Source organism: Notolepis coatsorum (genome assembly GCF_963971535.1).
Source record: "Notolepis coatsorum genome assembly, chromosome: 19".
NCBI lineage: Eukaryota > Metazoa > Chordata > Actinopteri > Aulopiformes > Paralepididae > Notolepis > Notolepis coatsorum.
In genome coordinates, this window is record NC_140183.1 from 4,355,749 (window position 1) to 4,375,478 (window position 19,730).

General features: G+C 42.9%; 1 protein-coding gene across 1 annotated transcript in view; it reads left to right on the plus strand.

Moving 5' to 3' along the window:
• mroh1 (maestro heat-like repeat family member 1) overlaps positions 1-19,730 on the plus strand; it is a 92,562-nt gene that overhangs the window by 53,459 nt on the left and 19,373 nt on the right. Inside the window, exons 19-32 of the mRNA XM_084336920.1 lie at positions 454-573; positions 933-1,055; positions 2,310-2,456; positions 5,056-5,082; positions 7,672-7,794; positions 9,684-9,763; positions 10,750-10,891; positions 11,439-11,534; positions 12,855-12,959; positions 13,113-13,248; positions 14,556-14,668; positions 15,545-15,697; positions 18,074-18,130; positions 19,320-19,417. Of these exons, the coding sequence (XP_084193046.1) occupies positions 454-573; positions 933-1,055; positions 2,310-2,456; positions 5,056-5,082; positions 7,672-7,794; positions 9,684-9,763; positions 10,750-10,891; positions 11,439-11,534; positions 12,855-12,959; positions 13,113-13,248; positions 14,556-14,668; positions 15,545-15,697; positions 18,074-18,130; positions 19,320-19,417 (1,520 nt within the window). The remainder of the gene's footprint in view (positions 1-453; positions 574-932; positions 1,056-2,309; positions 2,457-5,055; positions 5,083-7,671; positions 7,795-9,683; positions 9,764-10,749; positions 10,892-11,438; positions 11,535-12,854; positions 12,960-13,112; positions 13,249-14,555; positions 14,669-15,544; positions 15,698-18,073; positions 18,131-19,319; positions 19,418-19,730) is intronic.

The following is a 19,730-nucleotide window of genomic DNA, read 5'->3' on the forward strand; positions in this document are numbered from 1 at the left end:
GGCGGCCATATTCAGACTAATTTACTCTCAATAACTATCAAACGGAATAAATGTGTGCAAATCCGTTTAGAGTTTTTGGATGCGTGTGAGATTATGTGCAAAATAAATCAGTATTGTTTTCTGACGAGATGCCCCCTTAACACCTTAACCTATACTACTCTACAAAGGCTAACGGCAGTGACTGCACACGCAGTGACACACAAGACATTACTGCAATGTATGTCTCCTAGTATTGATGGTGCCTAAATACATGCATATAGTATATTATAGTAAGTATAGTTATTATTATATGATATGATCTTATGTTGTACCAACAATACCTTTGGAAGGACAGGAGGTAAACGGTGAAGTAATTTCTCTGTTTCACTACTCTGCAGTTACTGTTGTTTGCCTTTTGTAGGGCAGTATAATATATATATATATAATATTGTGTGTGTGTGTGTGTGTGTGTAGAGGTTCATGTATTGTTGTCTAGGGGTCATTCTACAGCAGTGCTACAATAAGGAGCTGGTAAAGAGACAACTTCATGATATCCTCATCTCAGCCAGACACAACGACTCCTTAGAGAGAGAGGTACTGTCTGTCTGTCTGTCTGTCTGTCTGTCTGTCTGTCTGTCTGTCTGTCTGTCTGTCTGTCTGTCTGTCTGTCTGTCTGTCTGTCTGTCTGTCTGTCTGTCTGTCTGATCTATCTTATGTATCTTATCTGTCTCTCTTATATTTCTTATCTGTCTGTCTGTCATACTGTATACTGTTTGAATTAAACATTAATGACTTATAACTCTATTTGATGTTCAGCTATTTGGGTAATATTATATAAACCAGTAGAGAGATTCATCTGTATTAGCGATGTGCTGGTTATGAACCAGTATAGTCATTAGTTATTATTAGTGATGTACTAGTTTGTCTGTGTGTGTGTGTTTTGGTTTTACCAGGGTGTTGCCATAGGCATAGGATTGTGCGCCAACGCTCATCTGGAGGGCACCCTGGCCAAGCTGGATGAGTTTGGCAAATCGGACGCCTTCAAGAAATCATCTGGCATATTCAGCCTGCTCAAAGTATGAGACCTTTTTACAAGACGTAGTGTCTGTTAGGGGTGTAACGGTACTCACAAAAACCACGTTTCGGTACGTACCTCGGTTTTGAAGTCTCGGTACGGATTTTCGGTACAGTGGGGGGGGGAGTTTGGCTTTCCATGTTCCACTCAGGGGTGGTGTAGTGTGCAGTAACTGTTATGTAGGGCTGTCGATGAATATTCTATATTCAAATTAATAGGGCTGTCCCCGACTAAGGATTTGGATGGTCGACTAGGATTGGCCAAAATGTGCCGTTAGTCGACTATTGGTAAAAAAAAAAAAAAAAAATGATTTTTTTTTATCATTCCATTTGGGCTGTGGGGGGTGCTTAATGTCTGAAGGAGTCGACTGAAGGCTTCTTGTCCTCTGCAAAAGCATGCAATTGGTCCACTGATGGACACATCTTGATATTTGTCTAGTCTAGTGTGTTCATTAGATGGGTGAAATCCTCTTTCAGTGCCTCTGTGCCTGTTTTCGTAGGCAGTTAGCCTCTGGTATGCGTGCCATTAGCGTTAGCCACGCTTCTAGGCCTCTTTTCTTTTGGAATGAATGATACAAAAAAATAATAATATTTAATTTTTATTTTAATTTTTTTTTTTTATATATTCGACTAAGAGGTTGGCCAGTCGACTACGGCCCCTTTCGACCGATTAGTCGACTAATCGATTAATAGGGGTCAGCCCTACAAATTAATAATCGACTTGTTGAAAGAGAGAGAGAGAGAGAGAGATGAACACCTGGCACTTTGCGCAAATACCGTTGCATTGGTTCGGTACACAGCGCGTACTGAACGGTTCGGTACGGATACGTGTACCTTTACACCCCTAGTATCTGTTATATTTATACCTGCTCAAAGTGTGATACCTTTTTATAAGACATAGTATCTGTTATATTTATACCTGCTCAAAGTGTGATACCTTTTTACAAGACATAGTATCTGTTATATTTATACCTGCTCAAAGTGTGATACCTTTTTACAAGACATAGCATCTGTTATATTTATACCTGCTTGTTCATATACATGAACATGCCCCCTCTTTCTTTCTCTCTCTCTCTCACTTTATCTCTCTGTCTCTCTCTCTGTCTCTCTGTCTCTCTGTCTCTCTCTCTCTCTATCTCTCTCTCTCCCTCTCTCTCTGTCTCTATCTCTCTATCTCACTTTATCTCTCCCTCTCACTTTCTCTGTGTGTGTCTCTCTCTCTCTCTCTCTCTCTCTCCCCCCCCCCCCCCCCCCAGGAGCGTAGTGACGTGGAGGTAGAGAAGATGAAGAGTACGTTGATCCTGTGTTACGGCCAGGTGGCGCTGAACGCCCCCCAGGAGCAGATCCTCAACCGCATCGACGGCGACATCCTGCGATGCATCAGCAAGCACTTCAACACCAAGGTAACTCTGACATCCTGCCTGCGGTGCATCAGCGAGCACTTCAACACCAAGGTAACTCGCCTAACGCCAGATCAAACATCACCAGTTGCGTAGCGGAGATTGTGCTCGTCACCAATGCAAGAGGCTGCGGTCTCGACTCCCGGAGAGTCAGCATTGCCTTGGCTCGGGCTGATCGCTATACTAACTCGTTTGGCTGAGTTAGTGGGAGGGGAGCCGTGGGTGGGTCCTGGGCGTTGTGGACAGCGACCCCTACAGTTCGGTCGGGGCGCCTGCTCAGCGAAGGTAGGATCTGGAGAGAGGTAGTGCGGCCTCCCACACGTTACACTCTCCCGGTGAGAATCTGCGCTGCCAGGCTGGCTGCCGGCTGGCTGCACATGCGTCGGAGGAAAGCATGTGACAGTCTCCGGCCTCTCGGACCAACAGTAGGGGGGAGTACGCAACAACCAGGAAGGGTGTTGGGAATTGGCATAACGACTAACCGTGGGATGGGAGAAAAAATCGGAAAAAGAAGGAGAAAAAAAATATTTACAGCCGTTACAGTGAGCAGGTCAAAGGTCAGGTGTTAGGATGACATCACATGACATCGCTTCCTGTCTGCGTTAACTGGCAGACTCTTGTCTGACCTGGGGTTTATCATTAACCCTTTCACTGCCACACGACAGCCGGTTAACCCCGTCACTGTGACAATACAGAAGGTTGGCTAATGATGGAGCATCGCCGTCGGTTGTGTGATAGTCAAGGGCTAACATTCTGTCGTGTGGCAGTGAAAGGGTTAAAGCGGAATGCCACCAATTTTAAGAATTCATATATTATGTTCTTCCTGTGCCCCAGGGCAGTTCAGGCAGTGTTTGTGAACACGCACCGCTCTCTCTCCTAAAGCTAGAAATCAGAGAGAACCCTCCAATCGGTGAAGTCACTGGGATGTAGCGCTCACACAACCATTCTACTCCCGTCGTATTATATTATACTGGTGAAAGGGTTTTTATAATGTACCAGTGATGTGTATTAATGTCTTTGTTAATTGTGTGTTATTATATTGTACAGGTGAACGGGCTGTATAGCGTGCCAGTGATGTGTATTCTTGTATTATTTGGTGACTGACTTCTTCAGACAACCATTTCTGAGTAATTGTAAATGCTGACATCTCGACATTGTCGAGAGATATACATGACAAGAGATTAACATTGGACTCCATTCAGTTGGAGTTGTGACACTGTTTTAATTCTACACAGTAGAAGGGGATGTTTTTGTGACCCTTTATTTTTCCCCGTGTGAGGTCGGACACAAGTACATTGTGTGATTTGCTTTAGATGTGCGAGGGATCCAGGGAATGATCTTTTGTGTAATGGACTCAAAGTACAATGTGTCTGTTGTTGCAATGCATTGAGGTCCAAAGTTTGGTTTTAATTAGGGATGTCCCGATCACGTTTTTTTGCTCCCGATCATGTCATTTTGAGTATCTACCGATCTTTCCCGATCCGATAATTTTTTTTTTTTTTTTTTTCAACAAACATGACCATGTTCACGTCTTAAACTCATACTGAGGCCTTAGTTTTGGTTTTAAATTGCATATCATCATTCATTTATTTATTGTCACACAGAGCAGAAGAATTTTGCCAAAACAAACCAATAGTATCCAGCTGCAGAACTGCAGACCATCCACACTCTCAGACCCAAACGCATTTCATTTGATTTAATTATTCATCAAATGATTTATGTCAAGGATTGCAATGCCTCGCTTGAATGAAGTTAACTTTTCACCTGGATAACGTCAATATTCAGGGTGAATGTAATGTGAGAAATTGGGATTAAAAAAGAAAAAATATATATTTATTTGGGTCTGAGAGTGTGGCTGATCTGCCGTTCTGCAGCTGGATACTATTGGTTTGTTTTGGGAAAATTCTTCTGCTCTGTGTGACAATAAATAAATGAATGATGATAATGCAATTTAAAACCAAAACTAAGGCCTCAGTATGAGTTTAAGACGTGAACATGGTCATGTTTGTTGAACAAAAAAAATAAAGTAAAAAAAAAAAAAATCCACGTGATCGGATTGGGGAATCCCTAGTTTTAATGCTTAAAAAAAGAGGGGATGTTTTAGTGAATCTTTATCAGAGTAAAGTTGGACCCTACATTGTGTGAGTACTCCTATTACTGAGTAATGTTACATTCACCACAAAATATCTGTTGGGCTTTGTCATGTTATCATTATTTGCAGCATGTTTATTTCATGCTAAATTGCAGTACCTTTGTTTTTCTGGACAATATTTGTCATTTTGGTTTTTCATTTTATTTAATAAACATACATTTGCACAACGTTAGCATATCTGTCCACTTCGTGTTGATAAGAGTATTAAACACTTGAAAAATATCCCTTTTATGGTACATTTTGAACAGGTACATTTTTTTTTATTAATCAGTTATCTATGGACAATCGTGCGATTATTAATCATGATTCAATATTTGAATTGATTGACAGCCCTAGTATTGCTGTCTTTGTTACGAGTCTTATTCTATTATACATGTGAAGGGGTTGTATAGTGTACCAGTGATGTGTATTGATTATTGATGTTCATGTTACTTGTATGTTATTATACAGGTTCTCGGGATTAAAGTAGAGACCAAGGTATCTGCACTGGAACTCAAGGACTACCACTCCTCTTTCTCTTTCTCTTTCTCTTTCTCTCTCTCTCTTTCTCTTTTTTCCTTTTTCCCCCGGCGACCGTCTTGACTAAAACCTTAACTAACTCTGTTCTAGTCAGGTTGATGATTGGAGTAACTTTCTACTCACTAAGCTAATCGGTATCTCCTCAACTCCTCACTATCTAAGGTTCACTGTCATGTGATGTGAAGCCTGAAGCATGGCAATCATCTCGTTCAGTTACGCTGAAAGCATATTATGGTCAAGTCCTTCTAGAATTCTACTGAGCTGCTACAGTGACAGTTTGGTAAAGTCCTTGAATTCTACTGAGCTGCTACAGTGACAGTTTGGTAAAGTCCTTGAATTCTACTGAGCTGCTACAGTGACAGTTTGGTAAAGTCCTTGAATTCTACTGAGCTGCTACAGTGACAGTTTGGTAAAGTCCTTGAATTCTACTGAGCTGCTACAGTGACAGTTTGGTAAAGTCCTTGAATTCTACTGAGCTGCTACAGTGACAATCGCATCACATTGCTGGATAAACCTTTAAAGCCATTTCACACCAACACCACACCGAGATGTGCTGCAGAAATATGAATGTTGAAATGCAAGCACCATGTCCTGTTACTGCAGACAGAGCACACTTTATTAACAACATGTAGGTTTACTGCAGAGCACACTTTATTAACAACATGTAGGTTTACTGCAGAGCACACTTTATTAACATGTAGGTTTACTGCAGAGCACACTTTATTAACAACATGTAGGTTTACTGCAGAGCACACTTTATTAACAACATGTAGGTTTACTGCAGAGCACACTTTATTAACATGTAGGTTTACTGCAGACCACACTTTATTAACAACATGTAGGTTTACTGCAGACCACACTTTATTAACAACATGTAGGTTTACTGCAGAGCATACTTTATTAACAACATGTAGGTTTACTGAGGGCGGCTAAGTGGCGCAGTGGGCAAGGCGCTCGCCACTAACGCAGGAGATGCTGGGTTCGATCCCAGCTCTCGGCGTTGCTTCCGGCTTGGCTGGTCGTTCATACTAATACAATTGGCAGTGTTATGGGGTGGGAAAGCCGGTGGGTGGGGATCGGACGTTGTGGACAGCGACTCCTACATGTCGGTTGGTGCGCCTGTACAGCAGAACCGGGAAGTATCGGGGGCAGCGTGAGCCTCCCACCCGTTACTCCTCGCCGCTGAGAGATCGCGCTGTGCAGGTGAAAAGATGCGACACACGTGATGCAAGGCTTCTGTCCACATTGCAGCCGACCAGTGGGAGGCGTGGCCTAACAACGTTCGAGACAGGGGAGGGTAGAATTGGATAATACGAAATTGGGATGGGAGAAAAATAGAAAATGGGGAGAAAAAGTAGATTAAAAAAAAAAACATGTAGGTTTACTGCAGAGCACACTTTATTAACAACATGTAGGTTTGGCTGCTGGTGTGCTAACTCTGTAAACCGGTTTACAGCTAATTAAATAGCTGCAGCAGTGATAGAGGAACCCCTGAAATACTCTCTAAACTCTCCCTTCTCTCTTCCTTGGTGTGAAAAGGCTTTAAATCTGCTGCTGAGGTATTGTTGTGTTGCGTTGTGGAGCCTGTAGGGGGCACTGTTTAAATACTCTACTCTTCTAATCACTGAACTCTGATTCCAGACCTTTCCCATCCCAAGGCATGGAGGATCAATCATTAACTCACTGACGGATTGATTGACTGACTTTGGGTTTGAGGGTGTGTTTGTTGTTTGAACTACTCTTCCTTCCTGCTGAGCTGTTTTCATGCTATTTGAAGACCCTGTCCTCTTGACGGTGGATGTGCGTTTCCGCTGGTCTCTCTTCTTGTGTGTGTGTGTGTGCACGTGTGTGCGTGTGTGTGTGTGTGTGTGCACGTGCACACACGCATGTGTGTCTATGTGGTGTGTGTGTGTGCACGTGCACACACTCATGTGTGTCTGTATGTGCTGTGTCTTTATCGCGTTAATTAGATTAATTAATTACACAGCAAATTATGGCGTTATGAAATTTAACAATTTTTTATTTTTATTTTTTAAATATTTTTTTATCTCATTCATTCCATAAGAACGTAGAATACACATTTACAGACATTTTTTTATGGTCCATTTTGCATGTTCTTGGTATCTGATTCTAGGGACATCTATGGATCTCAGGGAATGTATTCCAAGTGTCAGAAATACTGTGTCTGTTACTAGGCTTGAGTAAAGTGTAATGAACCAAATGAGAATATCAATACATTTTTTTTTTAAATCTTTTACTGTGAATAACACCATGCTAAAATTTACCAGACCTGAAAAATCTAAGCAAATTAATAAATGGAAGATGATTAAACGGAAGGTTTTGTAGATACAGTACTGAATTCTCCCATCCGGACACATGCCATTTGAAATATGATTATAGAATATAAAATATCAGGCCTAAAATGGTTATGCGATTAAAATGCGATTAATTAGATTAATTAATTACAAATCCTGTAATTCATTAGATAAATAGTTTTAATCGCCTGACAGCACTAATATATATATATAATATATGTGTGTGTTTCAGGACCTGACTATGAAGCTGAGTCTGATCCAGGCGGTGGGCTGTATAGCTCAGGCCATCAGTGAGTGTGTGAAGAGACAGGGCTACGTCTTCTCACGCAAGCAGGAGCTGATGACCGTCATGGTGGTTAGTGGACCAACGTTCTGTTCTGTTCTCTTGTACTCTGTTCTGTTCTGCTCTGGGTCATATTCTACTATGTTGCGGTCAGGGCGGCCGGGTGGCGCAGCGGACATTGCGCTCGTCACCAACGCAAGAGAGACACCGGGTTCGAATCCGGCTGTCGGCGTTGCCTCCGGCTTGGGCCGGCCGTCATACTGACTCAATTGGGCAGAGTTAGCGGGTGGGAAGTCGAAGGGTGGTAGACTGGTCGTTGTGAACAGCGACTCCTACAGGTCTGTTGGGGGACGCCTGCACAGCAGAGACAGGAAATGGCGGGGGCAGTGTGAGCCTCCCACACGTTACGCCTCGCCGAATGAGAGTCCGCGCTGGCAGGTGAAAAGATGCGACAGGCTGCCTTCACATGTATCGGAGGGGACATGTGATGCAAGGCTTCTATCCTCCCTACAACCGGACAGTGGGGGGCAACACAGGCGAGCAACGTTCAGGACAGGGGAGGGGAGAATTGGCATGAGAGGTAAATTTGGATGGGGATAAAAATCTGTCATATTCTAGTTTAGAATGTTGGGTCATATTCTAGTTCAGGGGTTCCCAAACTTTTCAGGCCGGGACCCAGAAAATAAGGCGTCAGAGAGCCGCGGCCCAATGCACATCGTCAGGCTTTTTTTTTTGCCAGGCGACCGATTTTTTAAGCCAAATATCACTTCAATCCTATTAAGTTAGTTCAAGTTAGTTATTCATTTATATGTGCTATTTATGAGAGGGCTAACTTGTTGCAAAATAATAATGATAATAATAATAGCCTCATTAAAATACTATTGTTGCTTCGGTTGTTTTCAGCGTTTTATGTGCATAATCTGTTATTTAGTTTGAAATGTTCATTGAAATAAGTAGATTTTTCGTTTTTGTTTATTTATTAAGTTAATATAAAACCATATAGTCACATTTTAGAATACAATAGTATAGAATTTTAGAATACAACTAGAAACACTGTCCTGGCCTGCTTCTAAGTGCAGTGGCCTGACAAAAAAAATAAAAGAATTTATTATTTTTTTTAATCATCTCGCGGCCCTCCCGTGGCTGCTCGCGGCCCACCTTTGGGTCGCGACCCCGACTTTGGGAACCACTGTTCTAGTTCAGAACGCTGCTCATATCATTATAGTTCAGAACGCTGCTCATATCATTATAGTTCAGAACGCTGCTCATATCATTATAGTTCAGAACGCTGCTCATATCATTCTAGTTCAGAACGCTGCTCATATCATTATAGTTCAGAACGCTGCTCATATCATTCTAGTTCAGAACGCTGGCTCATATCATTATAGTTCAGAACGCTGCCTCATATCATTATAGTTCAGAACGCTGGCTCATATCATTCTAGTTCAGAACGCTGCTCATATCATTATAGTTCAGAACGCTGCTCATATCATTATAGTTCAGAACGCTGCTCATATCATTATAGTTCAGAACGCTGCTCATATCATTATAGTTCAGAACGCTGCTCATATCATTATAGTTCAGAACGCTGCTCATATCATTATAGTTCAGAACGCTGCTCATATCATTATAGTTCAGAACGCTGCTCATATCATTATAGTTCAGAACGCTGCTCATATCATTATAGTTCAGAACGCTGCTCATATCATTCTAGTTCAGAACGCTGCTCATATCATTATAGTTCAGAACGCTGCTCATATCATTATAGTTCAGAACGCTGCCTCATATCATTATAGTTCAGAACGCTGCTCATATCATTATAGTTCAGAACGCTGCTCATATCATTATAGTTCAGAACGCTGCTCATATCATTATAGTTCAGAACGCTGCTCATATCATTATAGTTCAGAACGTTGGCTCATATCATTCCTAATATCGGTCTCTGTTGTGTTTCTATTCAGGATTTCATCAAGGCAGAACCAGCTGATGCCATGAGGACTCCAGTGCGCCACCTAGTGATGACCACCTGTGCCAACCTCATGTATCCTTTAAGCAGTCATATCATCCTGCTGAAGCCTACTAACTTATAAATGGACTGCATTTATATAGCGCTTTTAACCGAAGCACTTTACAATTTGTTCCTCACATTCACCCACTCGCACACCGACGGCGGAGGCAACCATGCAAGGTGCGAACCTGATCATTGGGAGTAATTAGGGGTTAAGTGTCTTGCTCAAGGACACTTTGACACGCTGCCCGGGAGGAGCGGGAATCGAACCGGGAACCTTGCGATTACCAGATGACTACTCTTCCTGAGCCACATTGACTGTTTTACTGTAACTAATTACCTCAGTGGGAATTAAACCCTTAACTAGGGCTGGGCGATATGGCCAAAAATGATATCACGATAAGATAATGTTATCATATCACTCGATATCGATGATTATCGATATTGTTATAAGTATAAAAAATAAAATAAAAACTGGCTTCTCTGCTGGCTGTGGCTCCAGGGGAGTTGGAACAGTTCTGGCTCTGCTAGTTTCTTTTCTATCTTTTGGCCCTTTTTTGGTGGACAAACCACCGCACATGTGCACCATGACTCATGACTGGAGTCTAGTTCTGCTAGCACACATAGCCTACTGTGTACAGACGGTTTCAAACTGTATTTTAAATTAGAAAGCAAACAAAATAAATGGACAAGAGAAAAATAAATCTCAATTTGGTCAGTATTGTCATTTGGACAAGCAAAGCCATTACTTTAAGTTGCAGGCAAGAAAGACAAGTCTGTCCACTGTCTCTGGTTTTAAAACTGCCATGTTGCAGGTCACACAAAAAAATCGATTGATATTTTTTTATTTTTTATTATTATCGATCGATATTGATTATTAAAATATATCGCGATAATTATCATGATCGTTTTATCGCCCCCCCCCCCCAGCCCTACCCCTAACCCTGGCGGTGTTAGTGCCATGCTCTAGCTGCTACTGTTCCAGTCTGTGTATTTGACCCTTGACCTTAGCACTGTAGTCCCCTGGACCCCCCGCTGAGTGAGAACGAGAGCTTTGACCTGCTGAAGGTGTGTGTGGGCAGTGTGTTCTCCCTGCCGCCCCCCACACACACTCCTGAGAGGACCAAGGACGAGGACCTACCAGACCCCAAGCAGAGACAGGTGAGGACACACACACACACACGCACACGCACACGCACACGCACACGCACACACACACACACACACACCCGAGAAGACCAAAGAAGAAGATATACACTACATGATTTATGATTATAACATAAAGCTCAGTCTAAACTACATGATTATAACATAAAGCTCAGTCTAAACTACATGATTATAACATAAAGCTCAGTCTAAACTACATGATTATAACATAAAGCTCAGTCTAAACTACATGATTATAACATAAAGCTCAGTCTAAACTACATGATTATAACATAAAGCTCAGTCTCCACTACATGATTATAACATAAAGCTCAGTCTCCACTACATGATTATAACATAAAGCTCAGTCTCCACTACATGATTATAACATAAAGCTCAGTCTAAACTACATGATTATAACATAAAGCTCAGTCTAAACTACATGATCATAACATAAAGCTCAGTCTAAACTACATGATTATAACATAAAGCTCAGTCTAAACTACATGATCATAACATACTGTAAGAACAGCTTTTATTGACTGCTGTGATTTGTGTTCAGGCGTTGTACCGGGACACCCTAGCTGCGCTGCAGGAGCTTCTGAGGAGCTTTCTGGCCAAGGACCCCACTCCTGACGGCCTCCAGAGCGTCTTCAAGGTGTGTGTGTGTGTGTGTGTATTCAAGTATAAACATCATAACCATGTCACAACAGCAGTTATAATGTATATTATCATCAATACGTTAGTTTACCAATAGGTTAAAGTGTTATTAGATAGATTTTAGTTTTCGTTTTTTGTTGTGATCGTGAAAGTCCGCCATTTTGAAAAAGTGACCGTCGGTAATTGTAGTTTTTTTTTTACGTCATTTTGAAGAGGACGTCCAGAGCTTTCAATGAGCGTTGGAATTTAAAAAAATACACTTCCCAGAGGCCTCTAGGTAAAAAAAAGGTAATTGGTTCTGTATGAATTTTTTAAATATCTCTTATTACTCTCTTATTACATACCACAAAACTGAATATTATTGGCATATATTGGAGCGCAGTTAGTTTGTCTCCCCTATTTTGAGCATTTAGCAACAATCTGATTTGGAATCATTTTCAAAATGGCGGCACTCTGGCAAGAATAAGAAACCTACTGTACATACAGTAGATTTCATTATCTGTTCTTATGCACGCCTGTTGATACTAAATTCAAATTGAACTCGGGCATTTGAAAGATAGGATTTGGCACAATCCATAAATGTGCGAATTGGCTATAATAAGGTAATTTATAAGCCTGCTATTCTATAATAATATTTCAAATTCCATTGGTCCGGATGGGAGAATTCAGTACTGTATCTACAAAACCTTCTGTTTAATCATCTTCCCTTTATTAATTTCCTTAGTATAGTATCACCAGGCGTGCATAAGAAAGAACAGATAATGAAATCTACTGTATGTACAGTAGCTTTTTTATTTTTATCAGGGTGCAACCGGTTTGAAACTCATTTCAAATGTAATTGTTGCTACATACTAAAAATAGGCAAGAGAAACTAACTGCGCTTCAATATATGTCAATAAAGTGTTGTGGTTTATTATCCAGAATAATAAGAGATATAAAAAAAATGCATACAGAAGTAATGTGCTTGAAACCCCATAGAGGTGTCGTTCGGAAAAATTCCAACGCTCATCGAAAGCTCTCGTTGTCCTCTACAAAATGTCCGCAACAATTCCCGACGTTCAAATTTTCGAAAAACATGGTTGACATTTGGTCATGTCCGCTTCCATTCATCGTGCTAAGCTAGGCTAACGTGCAGCCAGATAGCTTTCTACTGAACGCACAGAGAGGAAACTGGTATCTATCTTCTTGTCTCTCTCTCTGGAGAAGACGATACGCTAATTTCCCCAAATGTTGGCGTGTTCTTTTATGATTACTATTGTGTGTGTGTGTGTGTGTGTGTGTGTGTGTGTGTGTGTGTGTGTGTCACTGTGTCCGACAGCACATAGAGTCGTGGCTCAGCTCAAGTCTGGAACATGAGCGGGAGAGAGCCGTCACAACGACCTGCCAAGTGCTGAGCTACTATCTAGACATCCTGACTGTCAAGGTGACCACCTGCCAAATACTAAGCTACTACCACACACACACACACACACACACACACACACACACACACACACACACACACACACGCTCATCCATCCATCCATCCATCCCTCCAGTCAGTGTAAACTGTCCTGTTTCCCCTCCCCCTCTATAGAACATGGTTTCCTTCCACAACCTGGGGGCTCTGTTGGGTCGTCTGGCCCCCCGCTGTACTGACCCCCTCCCTGCCGTCCGTACTGCTGCCATCCACTGTATCTACACCCTGCTGTACATACAGCTGCGATACGAAGGTACACACACACACACACACACGCACACGCACACACTGCTGTACATACAGCTACGATACGAAGGTACACACACACACACACACACACACACACACACACACACACCCTGCTGTACATACAGCTACGATACGAAGGTATACACACACACACACACTGCTGCTGTACATACAGCTACGATACGAAGGTACACACACACACACACACACACACAGCCTGCTGTACATACAGCTACGATACGAAGGTACACACACACACACACACCCTGCTGTACATACAGCTACGATACGAAGGTACACACACACACACACACCCTGCTGTACATACAGCTACGATACGAAGGTACACACACACACACACACTGCTGCTGTACATACAGCTACGATACAGAGGTATACACACACACACACACCCTGCTGTACATACAGCTACGATACGAAGGTACACACACACACACACACTGCTGCTGTACATACAGCTACGATACAGAGGTATACACACACACACACACAACTACTATATGAAGGTATACACACGGGCGGCTACGTGGCGTAGTGGGCAAAGCGCTCGCCACGAAATCTGGAGACGCTGGGCTCGTCAGTTCGAGCCCAGCGCTCCACATTTGCTTTCAGTTTAGCTGGTCGTCCGTACTAATACACATTGGCCGTATTAGGGGGTGGGAAACTGATGGGTGGGGATCGGGCGTTGTGGACAGCGACTCCTACAGGTCGGTTGGTGCGCCTGCGCAGTGGAATCAGGAAGTGTCGGGGGCAGCGTGAGCCTCCCACGCGTTACTCCTCGCCACTGAGAGATCGAGCTGCGCAGGTGAAAAGATGCGACTGCTGTTACCTCAAGTACCGGAGGGGACTTGTGCTATGTATGACTTAGTCCACATTGCAGCCAGCTTGTGGGAGGCAAGAAACAGCGTCCGTGACAGGGGAGGGTTGAATTGGATGATACGAAACTGGGATGGGAGAAAATATAGAAAAATGGGAGAAAAAGTGGATAAAAAAAAAAAACACAACTTGCTGTACATACAGCTACAATTCGAAGGTAAACGCTAAACACACCCTGCTGCTGTACATACAGCTCAGGTCAAGTCCCAGGTCAATAATTTCAAGTATCAAATCAAGTCCAAGTCATTAACATAAAGTTACTAAAAGTCACTAATGTCTCAAGTCACGTCCCAGGTCATTCATGTCGAGTCATCGAGTCTTGGTGTGTCTCTCTCAATGCTGTATCACTACTACAGTATTATTTGTGGTGTGTTTGTTTACAGTAGTGCTTTATGTAACTGTATATATTTTTAGGTTTCAATCTGGACCATAAGGATGAGTCTGTGGAGAGCCTGCTGGTCCTGAGGGACGGACTGGAACACCCGGACCACGCGGTCCTTTACAAGACCTGCTCCGACCTCACTAAGGTACTGTAGACTCTGTGCCCTTCAGCAAGGCATTCAAACACGGATCTATCGGATACAGAATCATGCTTATTCACACACTCACTGTTAAAGGGCCACTTCACATATTACCTGTATCCTCTTGTTCTGTTGTGAGGAGGACATGTGACAATCAGACATAACACTTTTTTTATAATTTTTTTGGTAGATTTTTTTTATTTGTTTGTACTACCGGGCAGAGAGAGAGAGAGAGAGAGAGAGGAAGAACGGGAGACCGAGTGGGGGGGGAAGACATTCGGCAAAGGACGCCAGGTCCGGGAATAATCGAACCCGGGTCGGCCGCTTCGCGACGCCACTTGGGGGTGCCCTCGGACATAAAACTTACCAACGCATTCTGTGTCAAGAGCTCAGCCGCATCGGCCCCCTACAGTATTTCCTCTACTATTTCAACTGTAGAAAGTTGAGTTGGAAATGGTGTGTCTGCGGTTCACTCCCCCGTGACGTCATCTGGAGGAGGTTCTCGTCACGTGGCTGAGCTCTGGAGACACGGAACACGTTGGTTCATGTCTGATCATCACATGTCCTCCTCACAACACAACCACATCATTCAGGGTGAGGCTTAGTGAAATGCCCCTAAGTAGACCTAGTGATTTGGTTCATACATTTCTAACATTTGTACGTGTGTGTGTGTGTGTGTGTGTGTGTGTGTGTGTGTGTGTGTGTGTGTGTGTGTGTGTGTGTGTGTGTGTGTGTGTGTGTGTGTGTGTGTGTGTGTGTGTGTGTGTGTGTGTGTGTGTGTGTGTGTGTGTGTGTGTGTGTGTGTGTGTGTGTGTGTGTGTGTGTGTGTGTGTGTGTGTGTGTGTGTGTGTGTGTGTGTGTGTGTGTGTGTGTGTGTGTTAGGTGATGAGTAAGCGTCTTCCCCAGCAGCAGGTCAACACACTGGTCTTCATGTTGTTTGAAGGTCTGGTCGACAGTCAGTCTAACTGCTGCAGAGCCTCCAGTGTCGTCCTGAACACACTGATGAAGACCAGAGGGACCACACTACAGGACCTGGTACACACACACACACACACACACACACACACACACACACACTGATGAAGACGAGAGGAACGACACTACAGGACCTGGTACACACACACACACACACACACACACACACACTGATGAAGACGAGAGGAACGACACTACAGGACCTGGTACACACACACACACACACACACATGGACACACACACACACACACTGATGAAGACGAGAGGAACCACACTACAGGACCTGGTACACACACACACACACACACACACACACACACACACACACACACACACACACACACACACTGATGAAGACGAGAGGAATGACACTACAGGACCTGGTACACACACACACACACACACACACACACACACACACACACTGATGAAGACGAGAGGGACCACACTGCAGGACCTGGTACACACACACACACACACACACACACACACACACACACACACACACACACACATGGACACACAGATACCTGTATAGTTCATCTAGCCATTGTATATACATGTATACAACTACAGTACATACATATATATGCACATATATATACATATACACACAGCCACACCATCACCACGATTGATCTTGGGAACGGCATCACTTTGCCACGGCAACACCGCCACCCCGAGGCCACCAGCTCCGCAGTATCTTATAGAGGGGGGGGGGGGGGGGGTTGGGTAGGGGGACACACACATTGTACACTGTACATTGGAATACTGACAAAGCCATACTTGGTCATTTACTGTACAACTAGGTTAGGACATTTACAGGGGCCAGTTTCGAATTGCTGTCTTACGTAGGTGTTTTTTGAGAGTGTTTTTGAAAGTGGGTAGTGATTCACATTCCTTTACAGCTTTGGGTAGGGCGTTCCACATTGATAATAATAATAATAATAATGACTTGGATTTATATAGCGCTCTTCACTGACCCAGAGCGTTTCACAGAGTCCATTATTCGTTCATACACAGTCATACCGGTGGTGGTAAGCTACAATTGCAGCCAGAGCTGCCCTGAGGCAGACTCACGGAAGCGTGGCGAATAATCATCGCCTACGGCCCCTCCGACCACCACCAACATTCATTCACATGCATACACATTCATACGAGGCAAGTAGGTTAAGTGTCTTGCCCAAGGACACAACGGCAGTGGGATGGACATGGGCTTGAGCGGGATTCGAACCACCAACCCTTCGATCATTGATGTGGCATAATTGCGAAACGTGTTTAGTCCCTTGTTTGAGCCGTATCTGGGTTTAACATGATTTGTGGAGCTCCCTCTGGTGTTGTGATCGTGGTATTCACTGACCTTTGGGAAGTATTTTGACATGTACATGGGTACCTTGGTCGCGTAGTGTATCTTGTAGACCAGGCCCATTGCAAGTTGCTTTACTCTGTCGTCTACTCTAAACCATCCTAGGATGTCAAAGTGGGCAGGGGTGAGGTGGGTTCTAGGAGTCAGGTCAAGCAGTAGTCTGACCAGCTTGTTTTGAGATGTTTGTAATTTGTTTTTTAGTGCCTTTGAGGTGCTTTGGTACCATGAGGTGCAAGCATAGTCGTAGTACCAACAGGCCTACTATTTACCAGCCATCTAGACTGCTCTTGTGAACAACTCATAGATATCAAACCCCTTCTTCATCTCTGTACCTCTGGAAAACCATTTGACTGTTTTATTTTAAACTGTTTTATGTTTGGACATTGCTTTAACTCCACAATCACACCGTTCCATAATTTTACTACCGCAAATTTAAATACAAGGACTTTTCATTGTTGTTTGAATACTGTATCTTTTAAAATAAAAATGTTCCCCTTAAATTTTAACCCCCATCTTGCTTGCTGAACCATTTTTGAATATTTCCTGGGAGTTTTATTATTGTTGGCTTTATACATTATTTGTGCAGTTTGATGCAGTGCAATATCAGTACATTTTAATAATTTTGTCTGTAAGAATAGTGAAAGTGGTCCAGATATCCAACCTTGTGAATGATGTGCACAGCTCTTTTCTGGAGGATAGTTAATGGGTGTAATGAGCATTTGTAATTATTTCAACGCAGTAGGTTAAATATGGAAAAACTAGTGAACAGTAGATAATGTGCTTTGCTTTGTTTATTACTGAAATGTTCATTGCCAATTTGGTTTGAACATGTTTAATATGTGATTTCCAATTGATTCTTTCGTCAATCGTGACGCCAAGAATAATTTTTTCAGAAACTCTTTCAATATCCACCCCAAGTGTTGAATGACACTTGTTGTTGTAATCAAACCAAATTTTAAGTTTAATCATTTCCTTCGTAATGTCCTCCTGCAATTTAAATGGTCCTTTTTGTATTTGATGTATCTGATCTGTGTGTGTGTGTGTGTGTGTGTGTGCGTGCATGTGTTAGGTTCCAGAGATATTAGAGGTTCTCCACTTGCGCCTTCAGAGCATCACAGAGGAACAGGTCAGTTCAGTAACATTATAACAATCAACTCGGACACGCATTACTCCATGGTGCATCTAGGTGACAAAGTCACACTAGTAAATATTGAAATGATTATTCCTATAATGCTTTTCCACTGTGTTTTAGGCATATCAATTTGTCAATACACACACACCCACTAGGCTATGCGAGGCGAGCCCCACTCATTTAATATATAGTGCAAATTAAGTGTTCAAATGAAGGCATCCAATAATAGATTAACCATTGTCTTACCTTAATGCAGCAAAATGCGACGTTTCGTCTTGGCATCAATGATCTTTTCTGCTTTAACTTTGTCTGTGAGATCACTTTCAATGTGAAGCAGACTCTCCTGACGCATTGTTGTTCTTAGCCAGTTTTGGATGTGATGTGCCTCATTGCTGAGAGACCGTTCACAACTTGAATCATGGATAATTTGGATCTCATCATGCTTTGAAAACAATGTACATACAGTAGCTCTAAAAAGTTTCCACGGTTTGATGAACTCTGACTCTCATCATGTCCTCTTAGACTTAGAGAAAGCCCTGTATGGCAAGATAACGCAACATACAGCCTCCGGTGATCCGTAGTTATGCCCAGGGGCAGCCCGGTGCAGCTTCTAAATTACTTTGTTTATATGCCTTGGGAAAATACCGTATATCCATTTAGCTTTTTGAAATTTCACTCAAAATAGCGGGCTGGTGTTCGCTACAAAGCGATCGGCGGGCGGAGATTCGGAACGCAGCTGTTTACTTTACTGCGGGATCAGGATGATCATATGAATGATGTGATTGGCTACATTATTTAACCTGAGCCTACGCGTGATTGGTTACTGCCTGTACCTGGGATGTTAAACGCCGCCACCTAGCCGACTGACACCTTGGTCGTTGACACCTCGGCCAGCGGGCTGCAGCACAAGACACACAATAGCCAGCAGCCTGCGCACATATATTATATATACATTTCAAGATTCCCAGCATAACGATTTGGGTAGGCCTAGCCTAGCCTCGCCTTATATACCCGCCGCCTATGGTTTTAGGTGAGAGTGGCAGTCACACTAGTAGATATTTAAATTATTATTACTAATATAATACTTTTCCACTGTGTTTAAGGTGAGAGTGGCAATCACACTAGTAAATATTTAAATGATTTATAATTTATTACTAATATACTTTTCCATGGTGTGTTTTAGGTGAGAGTGGCAGTGGGCCAGACTGTACTGATCCTGGCTACTCAACACCTACAGACCGTCATTAACACACTGGTGAACCAACCACTACCTTACGACAGGTACACACCTACACACACACACACACACACACACACCTACACACACACACACACACACACACACACACACACGCACACACGCACACACGCACACACGCGCACACACACACACACACACACACACACACACACACACACACACACACACACACACACACACACACACACACGCTAGGATACATGTAATACCCTTTATTGGAAATTCAGTTTGCAGGGTTAGCATGAAGAACATAGTTCATCCAGTTTAGTTATATATCACATTACAATGGAACAACAACCCCTGACCTTAACCCCCAATAAAGAGGAGGAAAAA